The sequence below is a fragment of the Beta vulgaris genome, chromosome 7, assembly GCF_026745355.1.
Source record: "Beta vulgaris subsp. vulgaris cultivar EL10 chromosome 7, EL10.2, whole genome shotgun sequence".
In the NCBI taxonomy this organism is placed as follows: Eukaryota; Viridiplantae; Streptophyta; class Magnoliopsida; order Caryophyllales; family Amaranthaceae; genus Beta; species Beta vulgaris.
Window position 1 is genome coordinate 18,341,745 of NC_079208.1, and position 21,909 is coordinate 18,363,653.

The window sequence follows — 21,909 nt, forward strand, 5'->3', positions numbered from 1 at the left end:
TAAAGTTCAGCCCATATTTTCCCTTCTCATATCCGGCAAAAACCAAACGTAGGAAAATATCACTTTCCTCCCAAACCAAACACAACCCAAGAGACATCGAAACAAGTTGCTCACCACAAACAAAAACTTTAATTCAACACCTGATGAAGAAAACAGAGCTCCTTCAATGGCCAACAACCTGTTTCATAAGAAAAAATGTCAGCCCACAATGTTAGAAAATGTAGCTTATACTTATAGACTCCTCGCCAGCAAGATGTGAAACACACAAATTTGGAAAATATTACTTCTTTTGTAAGATGGGAGGAAACAGGGGTGACTTCTATGGGATATAAGGTGATTTAGATAAGTGACCTTTCCATATATAGGGGACTTGAAGAATAATGTTGGTTAACTTTCATTAAGATTTTGGTGTGAAATGATCGCCTTATTATATGTCCATGTTTTTGTCCTGAATTTGGCTTGGAAGAAATACTGTTGAGGTCTCCACTCTCCGTTTCTGTATGAAATGGGCCTATTGTTTTAGTTTGATGAGAGATGTGCTAGCTACGAGCAAGATAACGTTCATAAAAGTATGAATTTCTTTTGACTAGAAGCAATCCTAGAAACTACATTTTAGATCTGTGATCATACTTCTCTGCAGAGAAGAGCAATCCTGTCTCTGCACATTGGTTTGATAATTTCGTTTCCGCTTTTTTCGGATGCCCTAATGGAAGGAGAAGGAAATGGTGCACACGGTTATGTGCAAGATCAAGATGAGTTGTTGGTCATTAGTAGTGTTATTCCAAGTAACCGTGAGCCCCGTTATATATTTTAGGATATTGAACTTAGAGTTATGCTAGGATGGGAACTATAGGTTAGAGGAACCTCAAGAATATCATTCTGCAGCCTTATGTAACTATTGCGGCTTCCAATCAATTTTTTTTTATGCCTTAGATATATAGTTTTTAGGAATGAGTATGTTGTTAGTTTGGGGAACTAATGATATGTCATATGTGTATTTGGAAAACTTCCTGCCTTGTTAAGCTTTAGAATTTCGTGATTTAAAAACATATGTGCTGCTACCCTGTCAAGCAATGCCCGTGTCTGTGCTTCTGACTGACGGGAACGTGTAAATTACCTAATGGCCCACAGTAAGCACCTTTTATGGCTCAAAAGAGAAGGCGAAGGCATTGTTCCTTTATTAGATGGACCATATACCTTATAAACTACTCATTCCTCTCTTCCTAATTGGACCTGGGACTTTACAGACTTACGCTAGTGAAAGAATGTGGCATCCATGTAAGTTGAAGTTGGCCCAAAGATCCATACCTAGGTGATTAAGATAATTAACATGTGTGGCTGGTCAGGCATTGATACGAAATGGAACAACCTCGCTCTTCCCCACTTTGGGCCACGATGAACATATTTTTAGCACCCCATTTTCTCCTTTACTAAAACCAATACCCTACTCTTTTTTTAATAAAAATTTAAGGACCCACATTTTCTCCATTAAAAAAAAATTGACTCCACAATCTCCTATCACCTCTACCTTATTTTCAATAGGAGTTTATTAATAACCAAAAAACTTGTCATCTAAAACTATGTGCCATGATAAGTGTCAGTACTGTTTTGGGACAGAGGGAGTATATATTTTTCTTTATTTTTGTCATATACTTCTATAAGAGAAGCGAAATGAGTAACATCACATCATGTCTTGATCACAAATTCAAGTGAGGGCATCTTGGAAATGCATTTATTTACGTCTGTTTTCAGAGGGTGACTTTTTTTAGTAACTTATTTCTGTTGGAAGTAGTTTTTATTTGTTTTCTTTTGCATTATTCAATGATATGGCAACCAACCTTTGATCACTCTCATGCATTGCCTAGGCCCTCACATTGGAGAGGATTTTACCAACATTTGCAATTGCTTGCTTCAAGATCTTTGGCCCTAAGGAATTCCAAGCTCACAACACAAGAGATCTTTGCACAGGTGGCATCTGATACATGCAAACATCTACATTGGCAAAGCAAAACAAACCTGCAGCACCAGTTTCATGCAGTAATGGCCCCTGGATGTTTTGTACCATCTGCTGTCCAATGTCATGGTGCTAGTTGTTCTTCTCTGTGGCTCCCAATTGATCTGTTTCTAGAAGATGCTATGGAGGGAATTTTAGTAACTCCAACATGTGCCATCGATACGCTTACTGGTATGCATTTCATGTGGTTGTTTTCTGTTTTGATATGAGTAATCTCATGGGAAAGGAGAAAAAATTATGTGACACGTATGCAGGTATGTTGAAATCACTCCAGGCACTTTACAGTACAACATGGCATGACACATTCCTTGGCCTATGGATAGCAATTTTACGTCTTGTTCAAAGGGTATGTTAATCAAGGCTAACTAGCAAAGCTTGAAGTATTACAAACAATGTCTTTTGGCAATATTCTCTAACAGGTTCCTCGATGATGCTCTAATCCATAACTTTTTGTTTCTCTACTTGTGTCAGAATTAGTTTTATTTTGTCTTATAATTGTCCATTTGTATACACAAATTAAGAAAATTAAATTACATCTTGAGCTATTCATGTGATGACTTAGATATGTCGTCTTATCGCTATATTTCGATTCTGTGGAGTGCTGTTATTGTTCCCTCGTTTCTTCCTCTTTTGACTCTTTCCAAAATCTTTTCCCCCAGCATAATGTGAGGCCATGTGATCTACCCCTTGGCAGCAATCTGCACACATTTGTCCTCTGTCCTTGCCAGACCATTTTTGTTGTTGTCATTGCTACTGATTTTGGCATTAATTTGGCTGTCCAAGTTGTAGTGTCTCATTGCTTTCATCATATGGTTGGGACTCTGTTTCTTGTTATTATACAAACTCTATTTAGTCTGAGATAAAGTTTGTCTTGAATAGATTAATGCATGCTACTCTTCTTGTCCTCTTAAGCCTGCTCTGAGTCTGACATATTTGATAGAATTCTTATATTTAGATAAGAAAAAATTTAATTATTAGAGAAGAAGCATGAATATAACCAAAGGGCCAACTTCCACATGAGACTTAATTAGGGGGTGAAATTACACCCATTGTAGAAGAAGCTTCTTAAGACCTCTGGTCAAAATGAACAGTTGACTTTTGTTTGCTAATTTTCTGTGCTAAAACGCTCTCATCCTCAAGTAAACTTGTGATACGGATTTAAAATTCTATCATATGGGGTGGATGAGGCTCCGCTTTATCTTCTTCAAAGGCTCTGTTCAGTGTTATCTGTCTCTGAACTACCAGGGTCTAAATGCAAAGCATATTTACTGGAGGTGCTAAGGTATCAGTGTGTCAAAGGCTGTGCCCTATTTTCGAAGGGGTAGAAATTTCTATTTTGCACTTCTTGTCTGGATCAGTACCTACAACTCACATCCGGCAATATAATGGGAACAAAGTCATCATTGTTTAAGATTGGCGCATCTTGCAACTGAGCAGATTGCATATCTGAAGCATGGGAACAGCCAAAGTTTCTTTAGCCATTTGAACTTTGAAGGTTTGTATCAAGGACATACCTTTGTGTTTTTAGTTGTATGTGCACTCACTGCTACGATGGTACCTAACATTCCTTTTCATAATTGAGTTTGAGTTGGCATGAACTCCAGGCATAATATGAACTTGATGTCTATCACTTTGAACACGTGAGCCTTGTTTATAACCTTCTCATAAGAAAATAAGTTCCTCTGTACATAATGATTTCTGAATTGATCACCGATCTGGACAATATGTGCTGGAAGTCTGGAACCTTCAGGTTACTGGAATCTTATCAAAAAGCCTTGGAATTCTTTAGTTGCTGCTTTGTAAACTAATCAAACCAAGGATCCATCGTGCACCATCGCACGGTCAGCCTCATGTGCCATTTATATCACACAATACCCTAATGTTCTGTACACCGTGCTGTTTCACAAATCACTTCAATACTTCATGCACCTCTTGATACCTCAGCCACATACTCAAGGTTCTGCAGGTGCCTTGATTGCGCTCTTAGGCTTCTGCAGCATGCCATTGCTGTATACAACGCGGAATTAAAACTCTCCTGCTCCGTTACAGAATGGCCGGTTTGTAACATATTTTGAATTTGCCATCCCGCAAAATCCCGTTATGGAACGCCATAATAAAAATCACATACTTCTCGCCGCGTTGTTCGTTCCGTAACGCGAACTCGCCGCATTAGATAGCTTTTATCTATGTTACATCCGTTCTTTCCAGACATTAGCCAAAAAATATTTTATGATTTAATTATAAAGCCGATTAATCATGATATTCTGGTAGATTTGATTATATTATGTTGTAATAATGCTTCATAAACTAAAACAATGCAAATAAGGTTAGAAAGTATTAATGTGAAATCTTTTAAAAAATTCACGCCGCATCGGCCGCAGAACATTCTATTCCCCCGTTACAAGCCGTTCCCGCGACAGCGCGACCGTTCCCGTTCCCGCGAACGCGTTTTTTTTCCATGGTATAAATGAGTACAATTCCTTCAATTGTTATCCTTTATTGTTGCCTCCTCGAAGCTTCTTTGGTGGTTGTTGATTTCCCATTGATGTTGTGATCCATGATGGAAATTCTCACTGCCACCTTGCTCCATCACTTTGCCACCTTGCTCCATCACTTTTCCATGCATCACTATAGTTTGAGTAATTATCAGTCGTGCACTATGCTGGTCAAAGGACTATAGCTCGATCACCGAACCTAATGGTGTTGGCTAACTTGGCTTCATCATCCATAAGTGTTTCTTTGTTCCTCTTCTTGGCTCTTAACAAGTCTTGAATTATCAAGCTGTTTAGAAGGGAGATTGAGGGGCCTTTTGGTTCAATTAAGTGAAATGGAACGAGAACTGATGCTAGGGTGGTATAGAAAGAGAACCCAATAGCTAACTAGACATGTTTGGTTCAATCTTAGAATGAATTTAATATCCTTTTCCTAGTGTTTGGCTCGTGGAATAAATTCATTGTAAGAAATAACTTTATCGTATATTACTATTTCTTAGATACTTATTTTATAATTATCTTTTCTTTTTCCTTCATAAATGCAGTATATTAAAAAGCATCAATAAACTTTCAGAATGCTCATTCGCAAACTAAATGTCTGTAACACAACTGCCTAGGATCAAATCTCAAAGTTAGAGAGATATGGATGGTTTGTTCCCGAATGGTTAGTTACTTTTCTTTGGAATAAGATTTTAGACTAGGGGATGCCATGGGTGTTTTTGCAGTCCCAATTCCATGTCTGCAAGTTTGAAGGTTTCGGGAGGAATAAGAAGAGTGAGTTTCTTTGATATCCTGCACCATTGTTGACTCTCGGAGTTTTGTGGCTGGAGAGGAGTGATATCCTGAAGTATGTCTCTGTGTCATGAGTTTTTGTGGAAGAGACCTTTTTATCTCTTTTGTATTCTCTATTGTATTCTTTGCTGGTCTTTCTCTGTCTAATGTGGCATGCTTTGTGTTTTTTTGACTCCCGCTGAAGACTCTCGTTTCATCATCTCATGTTTTCTTAGTATTCTCTAACTCTGAAATTTATTGTGTTATGATCTTCTCCTTTCCTTTTGGTTTACTGATGCATTTTCTTAATTTAATTACTAGGTAATGCTTATGAGTCTTTATCTATGTCATAGTTGGCTTAAAAAGTTATAAATAACTCTGCAGGCAAGAAAGGGAGCATGTGTAAGTATTGTGGCCTAAAGATAGGTGACTGCATTAAGCTCCCTTCGCCCTGCTTCCACCTTTTAAATTTAACTGCTACTGCTGGTTCATAAGAAAGTATGTTTTGTGATACTTTGTTATCTGAAAAACTCCTTCCTCGAAAGTTGAATCTCAAATTCAGCTGAAAATGTTGATTGATAAGAGTATCATATATGTTTTCACTTTCTTCAGGACATTCATGTATTCATGAATACAAGTATACTGAATTACTGATTTATATGGAGTATGGACTAATGTTATCGGTCTCAAGCTCTTTAGTTGACGTTATTGCTGTTGTTATTCTTTCAGGAGAGGAATCCTTGTGAGGGTCCTGTAGCTCGCCTTGACACGTGCTTGTGCATGTTACTATCCATCACACCTCTTGTGCTTATTAATCTAACTGAGGAAGAAAATAAGGAGTCTGAGTTTAGTCGAAAGGAGGATAAACAGTCTTCTAGAGGTCGTCGCCATGAGTTGGTATCCAGTTTGCAGCAGTTAGGTGAATATGAGGGATTGTTGACTCCTCCTTCATCTGTTGCTCCCATTGCAAACCAGGCTGCTATAAAAGCTATGATGTATCTTTCAGGCCTCAATATCAGCAGTGGATACCTTGATTCCGTCAGTGTCAGTGACGTACCAATTAACTGTGGTGAGTAATCCCTTTTCTCTTTGTTCTTGAAGCCACATATCTGTAATGTGATGTTCATGTGGCTAAGTGAGCAAGAATCTATTATGCCTAAGATTTAGTTCAATCTTTTATTGTATTCCTGACAATGCAAATATCCTCAATGTGATTGTGCCATTGGAATTTCCATGTGTCAACCAGCTTTGAGGTATTCCCAGGACTCTTCTTCCCAGTATACAGTGCTGGCTGACACTCCTTTTTCATTCTTGACCATACTTCCTTAATGCTTTTTCGCACAGTAGCTGGAAGGACAAAAATTGTACTGGTGAGCATGCTCCAAAAGGGGATTAACTTCGAATATGTGTTCTAGCTTTAAGACGAGTTGGATACTGACACTAACTATGTTTACGTTGACATATGTTTGATAAATGTTATCACATGCTAATCCCGCTCCTATTCAAAAGGATAATCATTATTCTCTCCTTGTTATTATGTTTTCATTATGGTGTTTCTACCTGTTTTTCTACCTGTTTGACTTTCTCAGTTCTAATTTGGATTATTTCTACAAACAAGTGAGCCTTAGCTGTTGCTAATGTTTTTTTGGATTATCAATTTGATTTAAGTGAGCTACAAATGTGTATTTATTGGATTCTCATTTGTCTAGTGTGAAAACCTATTGTGTTGTCTGGCAGCTGGAAATATGCGCCATCTGATTGTTGACGCTTGCATTGCTAGAAATTTATTAGACATCTCAGCATATGCCTGGCCTGGCTATGTCAATGCACGAGTCAACCAAATTCCCCGTGTATCTGGACAAGTTACTGGTTGGTCATCATTAATGAAAGGTTCCCCTCTTACATCTGCAATGATGAATGTTCTGGTTTCCAGTCCCGCTTCAAGGTACATTGCTATGTTTCATGTTCCTTTTAATTTTCGTGTGAGCTCTCTTTCATTAAATTTTAGTGGGGAAGGATTTGTGAAAAAATCGTATTGGCTGGAACTGTACTATTTGTAGAGTATGGAAAATGTCTGGCTTGTTTTCTATCTTGTAAATTGCTGTATTATTTCAAGACATTCCTTATATGAGCCTCCTCAAACTGTACTTATTGCTATTGATGCAATGATCCCTATAGGACGTGGTCAGCGGCGGATGTTTTCATTTGGACATTGTAGTGAACTTTTTGGTGACTGAATGTGGGATCACATGTAAATGATGTTTGTTTGTTCAAGTACTGTCTCCTTTTACTCTCTTAATTGGAGTTCGTTTTTTTTGCTATCATGATGAGGTTCCATTCATCTCGAAAAAGGATTTGTGTGCTGATATCATTCTAGATTTTTTGAAAATACCCAGTTACCTACAATCAGTATGATATACATACCCATTTTTACTCTTGATTTAGAGTGTGAGTAGAACTTTTTGAAGAGCCAACAAAGGCGATGTACAAGATTGTACCAACTACCGAGGAATCAAACTAATGAGTCATACTATGAAACTCTGGGAACGGGTGATTGAGCAAAGACTTAGGAAACATGTAAAGATATCGGAGAACCAATTTGGATTTATGCCTGGAAGATCGACTATAGAGGCCATCCACCTCATAAGACAAACAATGGAACACTACCGTGATAGGAAGAAGGATCTACATATGGTTTTCATTGATTTGGAGAAGGCATATGATAGAGTACCAAGAGAAATACTTTGGTGGGCGTTGGCAAGGAAAGGTGTTCCACTGAAATATATAGATATCATCAAGGATATGTATGAGGGGGCAACTACGAGTGTGCGGACTATGGTGGGGAGGACAGAATAGTTTCCTATTACGATCGGAGTGCATCAAGGTTCTGCACTTAGTCCTTTCTCTTTGCTCTAGTCATGGACGAAATAACGAGGTCAGTTCAAGATGATATACCATGTGTATGATGTTTGCGGATGATATTGTGTTGATTGATGAGACAAAGGAAGGTGTTGAGAGTAAGTTGGAATTGTGGAGGCATACATTAGAAGCCTGTGGTTTTAGATTGAGTAGAAGTAAGACGGAGTATATGGAGTACAAGTTCGGTGGGGTTACAAGCAGCGAGGCGGGGGCGGTCACTTTGGATAGCAAAGTGGTTCAAGGATCGAACGTCTTCGTTACTAGGATCCATTCTCCAAAAGGATGGAGAATGGATGGAGACGTGGCGCATAGAATTAACGGGGTTGGTTAAAGTGGAAAAGTGCCACCGGATTCCTTTGTGATTCCGGCATTCCCCAAAGATTGAAGGGAAAGTTCTACCGCATGCAATTAGGCTGCTTTGTTATATGGCACCGAATGTTGGGCGGTGAAACAATGCACGTTCATAAGATGAACGTGGCGGAGATGCGTATGTTGCGGTGGATGTGTGGCCACACAAGGAAGGACCGATTAAGAAATGAAGTGATCCGGGAAAAAGTTGGAGTTGCATCCATTGAAGAAAAGATGAGGGAGAATCGGTTAAGATGGTTTGGTCATGTGAAAAGGAGATCAGGAGATGCACCGTGAGAAAAATTGAAGAGGGAGGAGTAATCAAATTGTAAAGGGTAGGGGAAGACCAAGATGACTTGGCTGAGGGTAATTGAAAGTGATATGAGGTTACTTGGGATTAGAGAGGCATGACGTTGGATAGAAGTGGGTGAGGGGTAGTTCTATGTGGAGGAAGGGGTCTGATTACTGCATTTATTTGCTTTTCTCAATTGTGCTGGTATTAAAAACTTTTGCTGAAAACCTTTTCTAAACACTTTTTGGTGTAAACCTTGTTTTAAAAAAAAAAAACTTTTATCACTCTTGACGATGCCATCTCCTCTGGTCACGATTCCAGTTGACGATTCATGTTAGCCGACCCCAATCACCTTGGGAATAAGGCTTAGTTGTCGTTGTTGTTGTTGTTGTTGTTGTTGCTTTTGCTTATATGTGCTCATGTTCCTTGCTTTCTTGGATTCTGACCAGTTGGCCGTTTAAGGATTTCTATTTACTTGATGCCTTATTTTAAAAAGTTCATCAGATGTCTGTACATTTTCTGCATTTATATTTTTGGGATGTCATGTCAAATATATTAATCATATTAATCTAAATCAGGCAAAAATCATCAAAGATGCCAGTCAAACAAATCAACAATTATCATATCAATCCTCTCCTACAATCAAGGGATATTGACTGTGTATATATTGTAAAACTAGGAAAGATACTTCTGTATATCTTTATAATTACAGCAATTATTCTAGCTACCCTCTCTTTGTATCACTATAAATATGTACCTCTTTTCTCAATAAAAATTATTAACACAGTAATCAAGTCTTATAAAATAGAGTCTTTCTATCCAAATCAAGTCGTCAGCTATATCCATATACTGCTAAAGAAAGTTATGCCATATAATAGAGAGGCTGTTTCCTTCAGATTGTTGATCTCAGAAGAGAGGCTTTCTGCTACTTCTCACTGATATACAGCTTCAACAGTTTATTGAGCCATTTCAAGTAGTTCATTATAATCTGGGGCCAAAAATTATGTTATCATCCTTTATCCTTGATCTGGAAAGGAGCCCTTTCTCTATGAGGTTCCTGAAAGTATGAAAAAAGACTAGAAAAAGAGAGAACCTTGTTTAACTTTGTTATGCTCCATGATGGTGTCCCCGTATCCAAAAATTGCAAGTTTAGTGTGTCGGACACTCCGGTCCACACCCGTATCCAGTACTTGAACCCGTATTCTATCCATGTAACATAGCCTGCATCAATGTATCAAATCCTTGGTGCTTTAATAATTCCCCCTCGATTAGGGACTTGGAACTGAATTTTTCTTTCATTTAATTGGAAGCTTAGCAGAGGTAGAGAAAATATATGAGATTGCAGTTGGTGGATCAGACGATGAGAAAATATGTGCTGCTACAGTTCTTTGTGGCTCCTCGGTAACCCGTGGTTGGAATGTGCAGGTATAGCTTCTATTCTTTGGAATTTTTATGTGCTCTTGACTGTTGTTTTATGTACATCCTAAATCTTTTGCTTTCTATAACCTTATCTGGCAGGAGCATACAGTCCTATTTATTCTAAGGTTGCTGTCACCTCCGATGCCAGTGGATTATTCTGGAACTGAGAGTCATTTGATTAGTTACGGACCGTTTCTGAATGTTCTCCTTGTTGGAATAGCAACAGTTGACATTGTACAGATTTTTTCACTCCATGGTCTGGTAGGTTGAATTGGCTGAGTTATAGAAAATGATTTTGCTGAAATTTTACTGCCTGCATGCCAATATATAGTTTAAACACCTAAACATTGTTTTGAAATTTTATTGCAAATATTTTATTATAGTATTATACTGTAGACGTCCCATTATGAATGAGGATGTTGTCTTTCTAAATGTATCTTGCATACACTTACACATAACTAGTCACCGTTTATTTATAGTGTAAAGGATGGAAACAATAACTCATGCCCAACATGTAAACTGAAAGGTGTCCTTTTATCCGTCGGATTGACTCGAAATTGAAACATGCTGGGTCTCGTGTCCAGAGGTTGTTGGCTAGACACCTAAATAATGTAATTGACCTGATCAGGAATTAACCTGAATCAGAGTTTACTCGACTCAAAACCAATCTGTTTTGCTAGGTTTTCTGGGAGGTGTTTGCATCCATATTGTGCTATCCCTAATTCCCAATTTCCAAGATCTGCTCTCTCATTTGCTCTTTGGTGTTGGATCTGGTATCTTACAAACTAATACACGCGACTTGGGCTACATTTCTTTTTATCCCCCCATACACCATTAAATTTAGAGAGCTAGGGTTTGAGTGATAAACCCTAGATCTGTCTGGAGGCGATATCTTCAAATCTCTCTTGTGATGTTGGGGGGTTTTGCTTGGGAGGTAAAGTTATGTGTGATTGTGGGAAAATTTTCGATCGCCGCGGCTCATCTCGTCGGCTATTCCTCCGGTGAATTTATCAAACAAAGAAAAAGATGAAACTGGAAAGTTGAATCTGTATCTTTACTGTTCCTTTCTTTATCATGTGCTTTTCAGATTTTCTTTTACTTAAAAAATAGAACTTGGAGTGGGAACTAGGAAGGGAATACTGTTGAACTTAAAAGTCCCACATGAAATCAGCTGTATTCTTTAACTTTCTCTCTGCTTTTTTTTTTCTTTGTTAATCTGAACCATGTGGAAGAAATTGCTCACCAATTCCTGCTTTTGAGTTTTGATTTTTGTTATTCAAAGCTGGTTTTAACAGAAATATTTATCAGGAAATCTTTTGGTTTGTCAAAATTATAATGAGATTATATGGAAAATTTAAAGAAACTGAGTATTATCTTTTTTTTATTAGTCATACCCATGTACCATGTCCAACTTTTGGATGATATTCTCATATCAAAATTCCACGCTGTACGTGTCGGGCATTCAGATAAATACGTGTGTCCTTGTACATAGATGATAAGCAATAAAGAATAGTGAAAAGATAGAAGGGTGTCATCATTTTACAAAGGGATGACTGGTCAGCTGCCCTCGAGATATCTTGAAGCAACTTATCGATATGACCAAGAAACATGTAGTACAACTCAGAAACTAAAAGTTGACTCCTGCTATACAAAAGCCTCAAAGAAAGGAACTTGAAACATTGATGAAGGGAAGCTATTCCCTCAAATATCCATTGCTTTCTTTTCTTTCCAAGTGCATGACCAAATTCAAATGGTACCATCTTTCACGGTTAGCAAATCCTTTTTGCTCCTTAAGGATTTTTCTTCTGATAATTAAAGTGACAGCTGGTTGAAGGATTATCAGGGATTGCGGATTCCCGTTCAAGAGTTTCATATTTGCTATATTAGGTCATGTATATGGCTGTAGAGCTGACCATCGACATCTTTTTTACATAGGCCTACCTCTGAGTGCAGCTGTAAAGCAATAATTAAGCATGATTTAGTTACTGATACATTACAAATGAGACTTGCAGCATGGAGGCCTTGTCTAAAGAAAGATGGATCACCTGGTTCAAGTCTCTTTTTGAGACACTTCAGGGCCACTTAGATTAGAGCCTTGAAATTTACCTCAGAAGTCAGAGCAAGTCGAGCTTGACTCCAGTCATATTTTGACCTATAAATGTTGAGTAGCTAACAAGTTTTATCATGTTAGCACTGTCCTAAAATTTAATCAAAATGAAGTTTTTTTTTTCTACGGTAGTTCGTGTTAAGACTTCCCATTATAGAATTCATTGGCTTCAAACAGTCAACTATGACTTCCCTGGGGCGCCAACCAGCCGAACCAATCCTGCATTAACTATCTAGTACTGACAAGAATAATAGATCGTGAATGTAGCGGAACCAAGACCGTAGTATAGGACAAAGCTCTGTTTTGTCACCAACCTGAAACTGCATGCCCAACTGGTATGATTCGTATGAACCTCTTTATCTATTGGAAATCTTATTTCACCAAACAAGTTGGGACATGATTTTCAGCTTTAGATATCAACCTAAAAGCTACAGTTGATGTAATGTCATTACTAGTTTCATAATCTTGCATGGCATCTAAATATCTAGTGCATGGCATCACTGGAGATATGATACCCAAGTGACAAAGATTAGATTATGCTTGTACTTGATAATTTTATCAGAAATCATTTCTAGTATCATTTCTTGTATCATAGACAGGATCCATGTAAAGTTACGATAGAATGGATGGAGTTAGAGGGGTGTACATTCAATGGTTAAATTCTGTAAGAATGAAGAATTATTAAGAGTTCCAGTCTTATGTATCTGATCAGATGATGATTGTCTCAGGTTCCACATCTTGCTGGAGCATTGATGCCCATTTGTGAGGTTTTTGGCTCTTGTTCACCAAAGATCTCATGGAGTCTTACGACGGGAGAGGAAATAAATGCTCATGCAGTGTTCTCTAATGCATTTACTCTTCTCTTGAAGTTGTGGAGTTTTGATCATACTCCTATTGAGCAAACCATGGGTGATGTGCCATCAGTGGCATCTCAGCTATGCCCAGAGTACCTTCTCTTAGTGAGGAACTCCCAGTTAGTATCACTAGGCAATGCAACAACAGATCAAAGTAGAGGCTCTAGATTTTCCAAGCTGCTAACTCTACCCTCTACTGAACCCATATTTATGGATTCTTTCCCCAAACTCAAATGCTGGTATAGACAGCATCAGGCTTGCATTGCTTCCCCACTTTCTGGTCTTATGCCTGGAACCCCTGTCCATCAAATTGTTGAGGCTCTCTTGACTATGCTCTTCAAGAAAATGAATAGAGGCACAACTTCTGGAAGTAGCAGTTCGTCTGGTTCATCAATGGAAGAGGCAGTTCTACGTCTGCAGCTACCTGCATGGGATATTCTAGAAGCTCTTCCCTTTGTACTTGATGCGGCTTTAACGGCATGTGCCCATGATAAGTTGTCTCCACGTGACTTAGCCACAGGTTCGTAAGCTATCCCTAATAGTATTCTGTCTAATATCTGTATTTTGTGTGATCTCTTACTTAGCCACAGGTCAGTATGTTCTCTTCTTGACTGAATCGGGTCTTTAAGTGGATTTTTTGGGACCCAGGAATAACTAAAAGAAGTCTGGTACTCTGGTGAATAGTGATTTGTTTCTCTTGTAGCGTACACCCTGAATCTTCGCTTAGTTACTTTTTTATTCTCTAATGAAGCCCTCCTGGGAGAAACTCGTTTCAAGTGGAGATTGAAAGAAGTTTCACGGTGTTTGACATGGAACCTTTTCAATAACCTTCTCCTGTACCTAAAGATTAGTTGGAACTTTAGACCCTGGGGAAAATTATTCTCCATCTTCTTCTTCCCCTTTTTATTCGGGAATGGGGAGATCTAGTATGTTGTTGCTCTGAGGAAGAGGCAAAGAGGGTATGCTTGGAGTTGACTCGCTTTAGCTCATGGAGACTACTTTGTCTGGAAATTGAATGTTTAAGAAAATTTGGTATTGAACTATTCCCATGGATATCTTGATAAGTCGAAGAACATTGATGAGTTGTTCTTGTGATAAAAAATTGTGCTTTTCCTGGTATATGTTATGTGAATTCTGAGTCGGAGACCTAAGATTACCTTGTATGGTGATGTTAGTGTTAATAGGCTCAAACTATGTGAGTCTAGCTGACTTGTTTTTGGTGGAATAGGTTGTTCTTGGTTCTTTTTCCTTTTTCTTTCATTTACTTTTTTTTAGGGGGAGGGGGGGGGGGGGACACTAATTTTCATTTTTGCAAGTTATGCGCACTTAGGCCATCAGAAAAGATACAAGGCATGTGCACTTAGTTATTTTGACCTGCTTGCATGGCCGCATTTATCTATCTTGATTTTCTTAGGTTTTAGTTATTAGTAGTTAGGGTTTTCCCCCAAAGTTACTTGGACTCAAGTACATGTGTCAGACAAGAATGCGCCCAAGTATCAAACTTTGCTATTTCATGATAAATTTCCATGTTTCTAGTACAAAATGAAGTCTGAAATGTCAACGCCTATGTTGGAGTTTTAAGGATTGCTCATGGATACTTGAGGTGAAATAAGGAGTCTGAGTCGCATTAAATGTATTCTGAATAAAGTCATCTGCTAATTGGTTTTTATGCAATTCTTTTTCCCCTAATCTTCTAGAGGATTCCATTGTATTCCTGTTTAGTGGTCCTTCGGTTCACACAGGGAAATGAGCGGAAAGAAACCATTTCCCCTATAAATTAATAATGATTAGCTTTACCCATAAGTCTTTAACCCCATCCCTCTCTCATACATACTCACTTTCATAGACGCTGGCCAACAACCACTTCCCGAGTATGTTCACTTCAATTATTCATCGCTGCCATCACTTATTCCTCTTTCACTCATAACCGCAACCACGACCACATCTCTGGCTAATAGGACGACCTTCTCCTCCCCCTTATCTTATGCATCACCGCTGTATGTCCCTTCTCCTACCTTCATTACAGATGCACAATTATAGCCACAATGATCCTGGGACTTTGGTTGCTTAAACCAACTTCCATAGAGATTGATCTAGTGAGGGTGTACTATTTGAGGAAAGTGATATTTCGCTTCTACCTTATTGATTTTTAAAGTTGTGGTGGCTATGTGGGTTGTGGTTGTGAAACAGTGTTGTGATGCTGCTTATATGTGGAATGATTGTGTTTTATTTATTTATTTATTTGTTTATTTGTGGTATTGGTGTCAAGGCTATGTCACTGGATGAGGGATGGCGGTGGTTTTGGGCCTCATGGTGGTGGTTGGGATGTTAGGATGAAAATATTGCCAAGGTGATGGTTGGTGGCAGTGGTGCTGTGAAGGGGGATAATGGGGTTGTGAACATGTTGCTGGTAGTGTAGCCGGTTATAGTGGTTGATGCAGGTGGTGTCATTCTGGTGGATGGTGGCAGTTAGGGTGACTAGAATGTTGGTGAGAGTGTTGATGAGTTTGTATACCCGAGGGTGTGGTGGGGTAATCAAGATAGAGGAGTTTGGGGTATCTCCATTATAAAGATATGGGGAAAGGAATTAAAAAGAAATTGAACCAAACACAAAGAAACAGGATTCCCTTCCACTTTCTTGAAATCCTCTAAGTAAATGTCTGTTTCTATGTTATGCTCTTTTCAATGAAGGTTCCACATCTATTTTCAAGATAGTCCCAAGACTAAGGATTAAGGAAGGAAACAATGTGGAGCTACTTAGTCATCAACTGATGTAACCTCAGAAAGAAAGATACTTTTGAAAAACTTACTAGTTAAAGCAAGAAACAAATTTTATATAAGGGTAGGAAAAGTGGCCAAATGTAACAAGAAACGAGGAGCTTGTATAAATCTTGGACATGAATTGCACTGTGAACTTCAATATACGTTCGAGTAAAATCTTGTATTAGAATGAATATAAACAGACACCAAAAGCTGTAATGTTATATCCAAAATGACAAACATATTAAATTAATCAAACATGTATACTAGATATTCAAAAATAAATCTTAAGAAAGCTTACTTTTTGTTGTATCTTGGGACTGCTTTGTCATGATGCTAAACTAGTGCCTTGATAATTCTCAGCCTTATTAGGTTGCAGTGTTGCACTTACTTCCATTGTTTGGTTTATCATCAGATGGTGAAACTTGGGCTGGTCAATGTGTTTGGTGGACAAATGGGTTTGTTATTTGACTCGGGAGGCCCAGATGCACTTATGTTGACCATAAGAGTCATTTGGGTGTTGGATTTAGGATATTTAGTTAGATTATGGTGACTGTAGGCTCTGCTATGATATGCTTGGTTACTCGGGATTTATAAGGTACTGGGTTAGATCTGCTGGTGACCTAGGAGGCTGAATTGGTCGGAATCATGTAGCTAGTTGGGTTGTGGTCCAACAGGACCGTCTTTAATTAGACCTAATGTGAAATCTTTTCAGCAAATATTTCTCTGCAAATAGGCCGAGGAATTTTAAAATTTAATTTATTTGTGTAAAATTTTGCTCATTAGACAAAATGCAAAACTTTGGCCACCATAGTATTTTAAGTACCCTGTTTTGAGATAACGATCTGTTCTTGCGGCATGGTAGTGGTCATTGACATAGGATGGGCACTTTAGAGCAGGGAATCCAAACTCTCCCGTTCAGTTACAGAACGGCCGTTCTGTAACGGATTTTGGAGTTGCCGTTCCGCGAAATCCCGTTACGGAACGCCATAGTAAAATTCACATACTTCTCGCCGTGTTGTCCGTTCTGTAACACGAACTCGCCGCGTTAGAATGCTTTTACCCCGTTACATCCGTTCTTTTCAAATATTGGCCAAATTCTTTTTATGATTTAATTATATAGTTGATGAAACATGATATTCTATTAGATTTGGTTATATTATGTTGTAATAATGCTTCATAAACTAAAAAAATGCAAATAAGGTTGAAACATATTTATGTGAATTTTTTTAAAAAATTCACGCCTTCCCCATTACAAGCCGTTCCCGCGACAACGTAACCGTTCCCGTGAACGCGACCGCTTTTTTTTCCCCCGCTTTAGAGACTTAAGAGTTAGTTTGTGGATTAGGTTGCTCTGTACCTTGAGGAGACAATTGGATCTTCTGAAATAGAGGGACTCTAATGCTCACCTGTGGGAAAGCATTGTCTTAATAGCTTCACAACTGGCTCTAGTTTTTGGTGCCTTCAGATTTTACTTGGACTGATTTGAGCTTGGCGCACTCTTTCCCATATTTCTAATACTATTGGTAGAGCCAAGCTGATCCGATTTGAACTTCACCATCACTTGGCTCAGTTTAATACTTCAATTTTACCAACTTCTTGTTCAGGTTTGAGCTAATCTCAAAGTACATGGGTTAGTTTGAGCTTGGCATGAATGTTTGATTTTTTAGCCTGAGCTCGATTTGACTTATAAAAATAAAGTAGTGTTGTTGGTGGTGCTCAGCTCTATAGTAGTGTTTGACTTCCGCAAGGTATGCTATAAATCACCTTATCGAAGTATAATTTTTCTTAACTTCACAAGCCCATGTATCAAATTCAACTGATTTGAGTTCAGCTCATTAAGTACATGAATTCTAATATAGAGTTTGCAATTGGCTCATTCACACGATGAGTTAAGACCAGCCAAACTTGTAGCAAGCCGAGTGCGAACTGTTCACAGGCCGCTGTGTTTGTGTCCTCCGGTGTACTTGAGGTGTAATGGCGATCTTGTGATTATTTGTTTTCAGATGCTATTACCTTTTCTCATCTCAAAATTTTATATTTTTTGAGGAAATCTCGAATGTAATTATATGTTCGAATAGTTTTCTAAGCTGCAGCTATATAAGTATACTTTCTATAACCTGTTATTTTAAACAGAAAGGAGAGTTTTTATACATGGTAAAGATCAAAAGAATGAAGAATCTTCCTGCTTGTGAAATCAGTGATAAGGTTAGGTGTCTCAATATAGTAATAAAATATGACAGGCTGACATCCGACATATGTACACAGGTGACCTGCAACAGATGAATAGCAAATTTAGAAATATTGACGGCATATTTTGGCTCAGTGATTGAATATTGTGGATGTGTGATAGTCATGAACTTACTGGTCTATATTAGGCTTGTTAGGAACAATTAATTGCCTCCTTATACCTTTGTTATATGTTTGGTGTTTATGCTGTCACTTGTTGCATGCTTTAAAAGCCGGTTGTAATTTTAAATGTTGAGGAAGCTAATTTTGGAATGTAGGACTCAAGGATCTTGCTGATTTTCTTCCCGCTTCTTTGGCAAGCATATTGAGCTACTTCACAGCTGAAGTAACTAGAGGAGTCTGGAAGCCAGTATCAATGAATGGAACTGATTGGCCAAGCCCTGCGGCTAATTTATCCATGGTTGAACAACAAATACATAAAGTTTTGGCTGCCACCGGCATTGATGTACCTAGTCTGGCTACAGGTAATTTTCTTAATTTCGTGATTTCTCTATTGAACTTTATTCTTCTCCATGTATAGAAGTATAGGATTAAAGTGGAAAAACTTATATTATTGTTCTTGCTTTGTCCCATTGTTTATTGTTGCTGCCTCCCCTCTTTTCCCTCTTTATTCTAAGCCATCCTTACTCTAGAGTCCAGAGAGGCAGTCACTTGAAATTGGTTCAGAAGCCTATGGATAATGATTAGTTTGATTATGGTGCCTAATATCTTTTCATTGACGTCTTTTTTTTTTTTTTCCTATCTTCCCTCAATGAAGGAAAACTTTAGACCTTCTCCTAACTCCATCTTGATTGGTTGATAACTCACTGACATTCTTGAATCAGATTCCTTGCGGTAGTGGACTCAATAGCTTAAAGCTCTGTTTCTTTCGACTTGTTTTTCATTTCAGCTCAGCTTCATGTTGAGTCACCTTTCCTTGACGAATTCAATACAGTTCAGCTTAGCTCCATTTAGTTGAGTTTATGGATATCCGGTCCAAAAGAACAGCGGATAAATAGACAAACCTCTAGTTATAGAAAAGCCTTCGCAAGTTTCTTAAATATAAAACCCTCACTTTTAAGATAGCATAGCATGAACATGAGTTTATGACCTAAAACCTGGTTGCCTTATGGAATGTTCAGGTGTTCTCGAAATATTCTCAGTCACAACCTCTGTCCTACAATGACTTCCACTTTGGGATTTGGCAAGATTACTGAGGGTCTGGGATATAAGATGTGATGGGGTGGTCTGTTATAAAAGAAGAGAATAGTAATATAAGTAGAATTAAAAGAATTGAAAGTGGGTAGACAGAGAAGAAAAAGTAAGAGAGTAGAGTGAAGGGTAGGGATAAGGTGGTAAGAGAGATTTCTTAACTCTGGGAAATACGGATACGGGAGACCTGAGGAACATAGTGAGATGAAGGGTTGAAGTACTATTCTTAGGAATACTGATAGATTCTTGGGGGATTATTAATAGTATTTGTTGTTTTGCACTTGTCTCCCACCCCCTAAAACCTTGGAGACGAAACTTCATTGGGACTTCTAATAGAGGCAAGGAAACGTTTTAGTTTATTTTACCCCACTTGGATTAGCCCATTTTTATTTTTTTAATTACATCACGGAGTTCTTTGATGGAAATTGGGGCACCGAAGCTCGTCTACCTCTTGATTTGATGGCGATGTCAACTCCACTCTTGGTCTCGGTGTGTCGTCTTCCATCTTTTACTTTCCTTACTTGTCTCTTTCTCCGTTTCCTTTCTCCTACAGTCTCTCTCTCTTTCTTTCTCTCTTTCTCTCTTTATCTACACTAAGGCTCTTTCTTTTATGTGCTCTCATCCTTTGTTGGAATCTCCTTGTTCCCAAGCTCTCCTCCTTTGCATGCCAATACTTATGAAGTAATTATTTAAAAAAAGGAAATAAATCAAATTGACTTAAGAAGTAATAATGATCAACTTTAAGAAGTTCAATGAAGTTATAGAGTAAGTTAATACTTCCTCCGCTGTTTAATAGTTGCAGCTTTTTGACTTTCACGTTTGCCAACACACGACTTTGACCATTTATACCTCTAAATACCTATTTATAAAAAGCCCAAGAAGTTAAAATTTGATAAATATATATTGAGATAATTTCAAAATTATCTTACATATTTATATTTGTATTATATATTACTCCCTTCGTCCCATAATATAGTGCCTACTTCATTTTTGGTGAGTCAAACTTTAAAATCTTTGACCGAATATTCTCATTTGTATATATAAAAAAACATATTCATGTGAGATCTTGTTAGATTCGTCTTAATGTGTAGTTTCATAATATCAACTTTTTATATTTTTTATTAATACGGAATTGAAAATATTAAAGGTCAAAGTTACCTCTTGGAGACCGTGTAAAAAAGAAACAAGCACTCTATTATTGTAACACCCCAAAAATCCATACACGTCTATGACTACGTCGCATCGACTTTGGGAGTGTTACCGCCGCGATGAAACGCAAGGCTTATTAAAAAGGAATATTAACTCAAAACGTTGTCTCGAAAACTGTAATGCAGCGGAATAAAAATGTAACTACAACTTGGGAATCATCAACGACCCCTTTTACTTCTTATTCCGGTTTTTCTAAGCTTGTTTGCAACTTTAAATCTGATTTTCATTCATGTTTTAAGTTACATATATGTAGTACATAGATTAAAAGACTTACTATAAAAGAAACTAAGTCTTAATACACTAAGGAGATTACACAAAGCACAAATATTACAAAACATCTCCTAAAGCAGCCGAAATCAGCACACCTAGGACTAGGGTGCTTCATCACTCCTTGGTACGTGCTTCCATAGAGGGGAAACCAATGAAAACCTTTGCTTCACATGAAGATATCTCCAACTTGCAAAGAGCTCATCATTTGGCTGCCAAGTACATCAAATGTGGCGTCCAAAAGTGTGAAGCAATGAGGAGCTTTCCTAGCTAGGAGGGAAAGCTTGTAATTGGCTTCAAGGCTGCATGTGGGGTTAAGCTCTTCCATGAGTGAGCTAGGAGCTTGCGACATCACATATCACACGTCCAAGTTACAACCTAAGCTAAGCAAAACAATACTAGAACCGGTTTACAACAAAACATTACAAAAAACTGATTTTGGAGCTAAGTAGCTAATTAGTACAATTAGTGAATGTAAATCATGTTTAGGACTTAATTAACACTAATTGATCATAAGCAACTCAAGCACACACCGCACCAACACCCATGGGCAGCTGCTTGCTTCCTTATTTAGTTTCTCCTCCTTCGTTGCTTAGCATGATCACATTAGCACTAATCTTCAAACCATGAATCTCTCCTTGTTGTAATTGAGATTAGTGTTTAGTAATACCTCTTGATTTGTATCTGATTTCGCATAAGATTTATCAAAATTACTCGAGTAAGTGATACTATTTCGTTATGTCTCTTCTTTTCATGCCGATGTACAAGCCAAAAATGATTATGCATTCAGCTGATTCAAACTTTCCTAGATTACCCTTAATAGCTAACGCCCTTATTATAAGAACTCCAAAGACAAGTTGTGATATAGTGGAGAAGTAAATGTCTTAACAAAGAATAATATGGTATCATAGCTATATATGACGCAAAATCAAATACCTATCACTATCATATGGAGGGAAGTACCAAGTACCTTATAATAAAAATTATACAAAGTCGATCATTCAGAATTACACATT

At 37.9% G+C, this 21,909-nt stretch overlaps 1 protein-coding gene across 2 annotated transcripts in view; it reads left to right on the top strand.

Moving 5' to 3' along the window:
- LOC104898827 (mediator of RNA polymerase II transcription subunit 33A) overlaps positions 1 to 21,909 on the top strand; it is a 28,829-nt gene that overhangs the window by 4,641 nt on the left and 2,279 nt on the right. The window contains exons 4-11 of one of the 2 annotated variants that reach the window (XM_019250813.3): positions 1,866 to 2,185; positions 2,269 to 2,360; positions 6,007 to 6,346; positions 7,069 to 7,222; positions 10,147 to 10,261; positions 10,355 to 10,516; positions 13,091 to 13,736; positions 18,484 to 18,690. In XM_019250813.3, the coding sequence (XP_019106358.1) occupies positions 1,866 to 2,185; positions 2,269 to 2,360; positions 6,007 to 6,346; positions 7,069 to 7,222; positions 10,147 to 10,261; positions 10,355 to 10,516; positions 13,091 to 13,736; positions 18,484 to 18,690 (2,036 nt within the window). Of the gene's footprint in view, positions 1 to 1,865; positions 2,186 to 2,268; positions 2,361 to 6,006; positions 6,347 to 7,014; positions 7,223 to 10,146; positions 10,262 to 10,354; positions 10,517 to 13,090; positions 13,737 to 18,483; positions 18,691 to 21,909 lie in introns of both variants that reach the window. The other variant, XM_010685936.3, reaches the window with a different exon arrangement.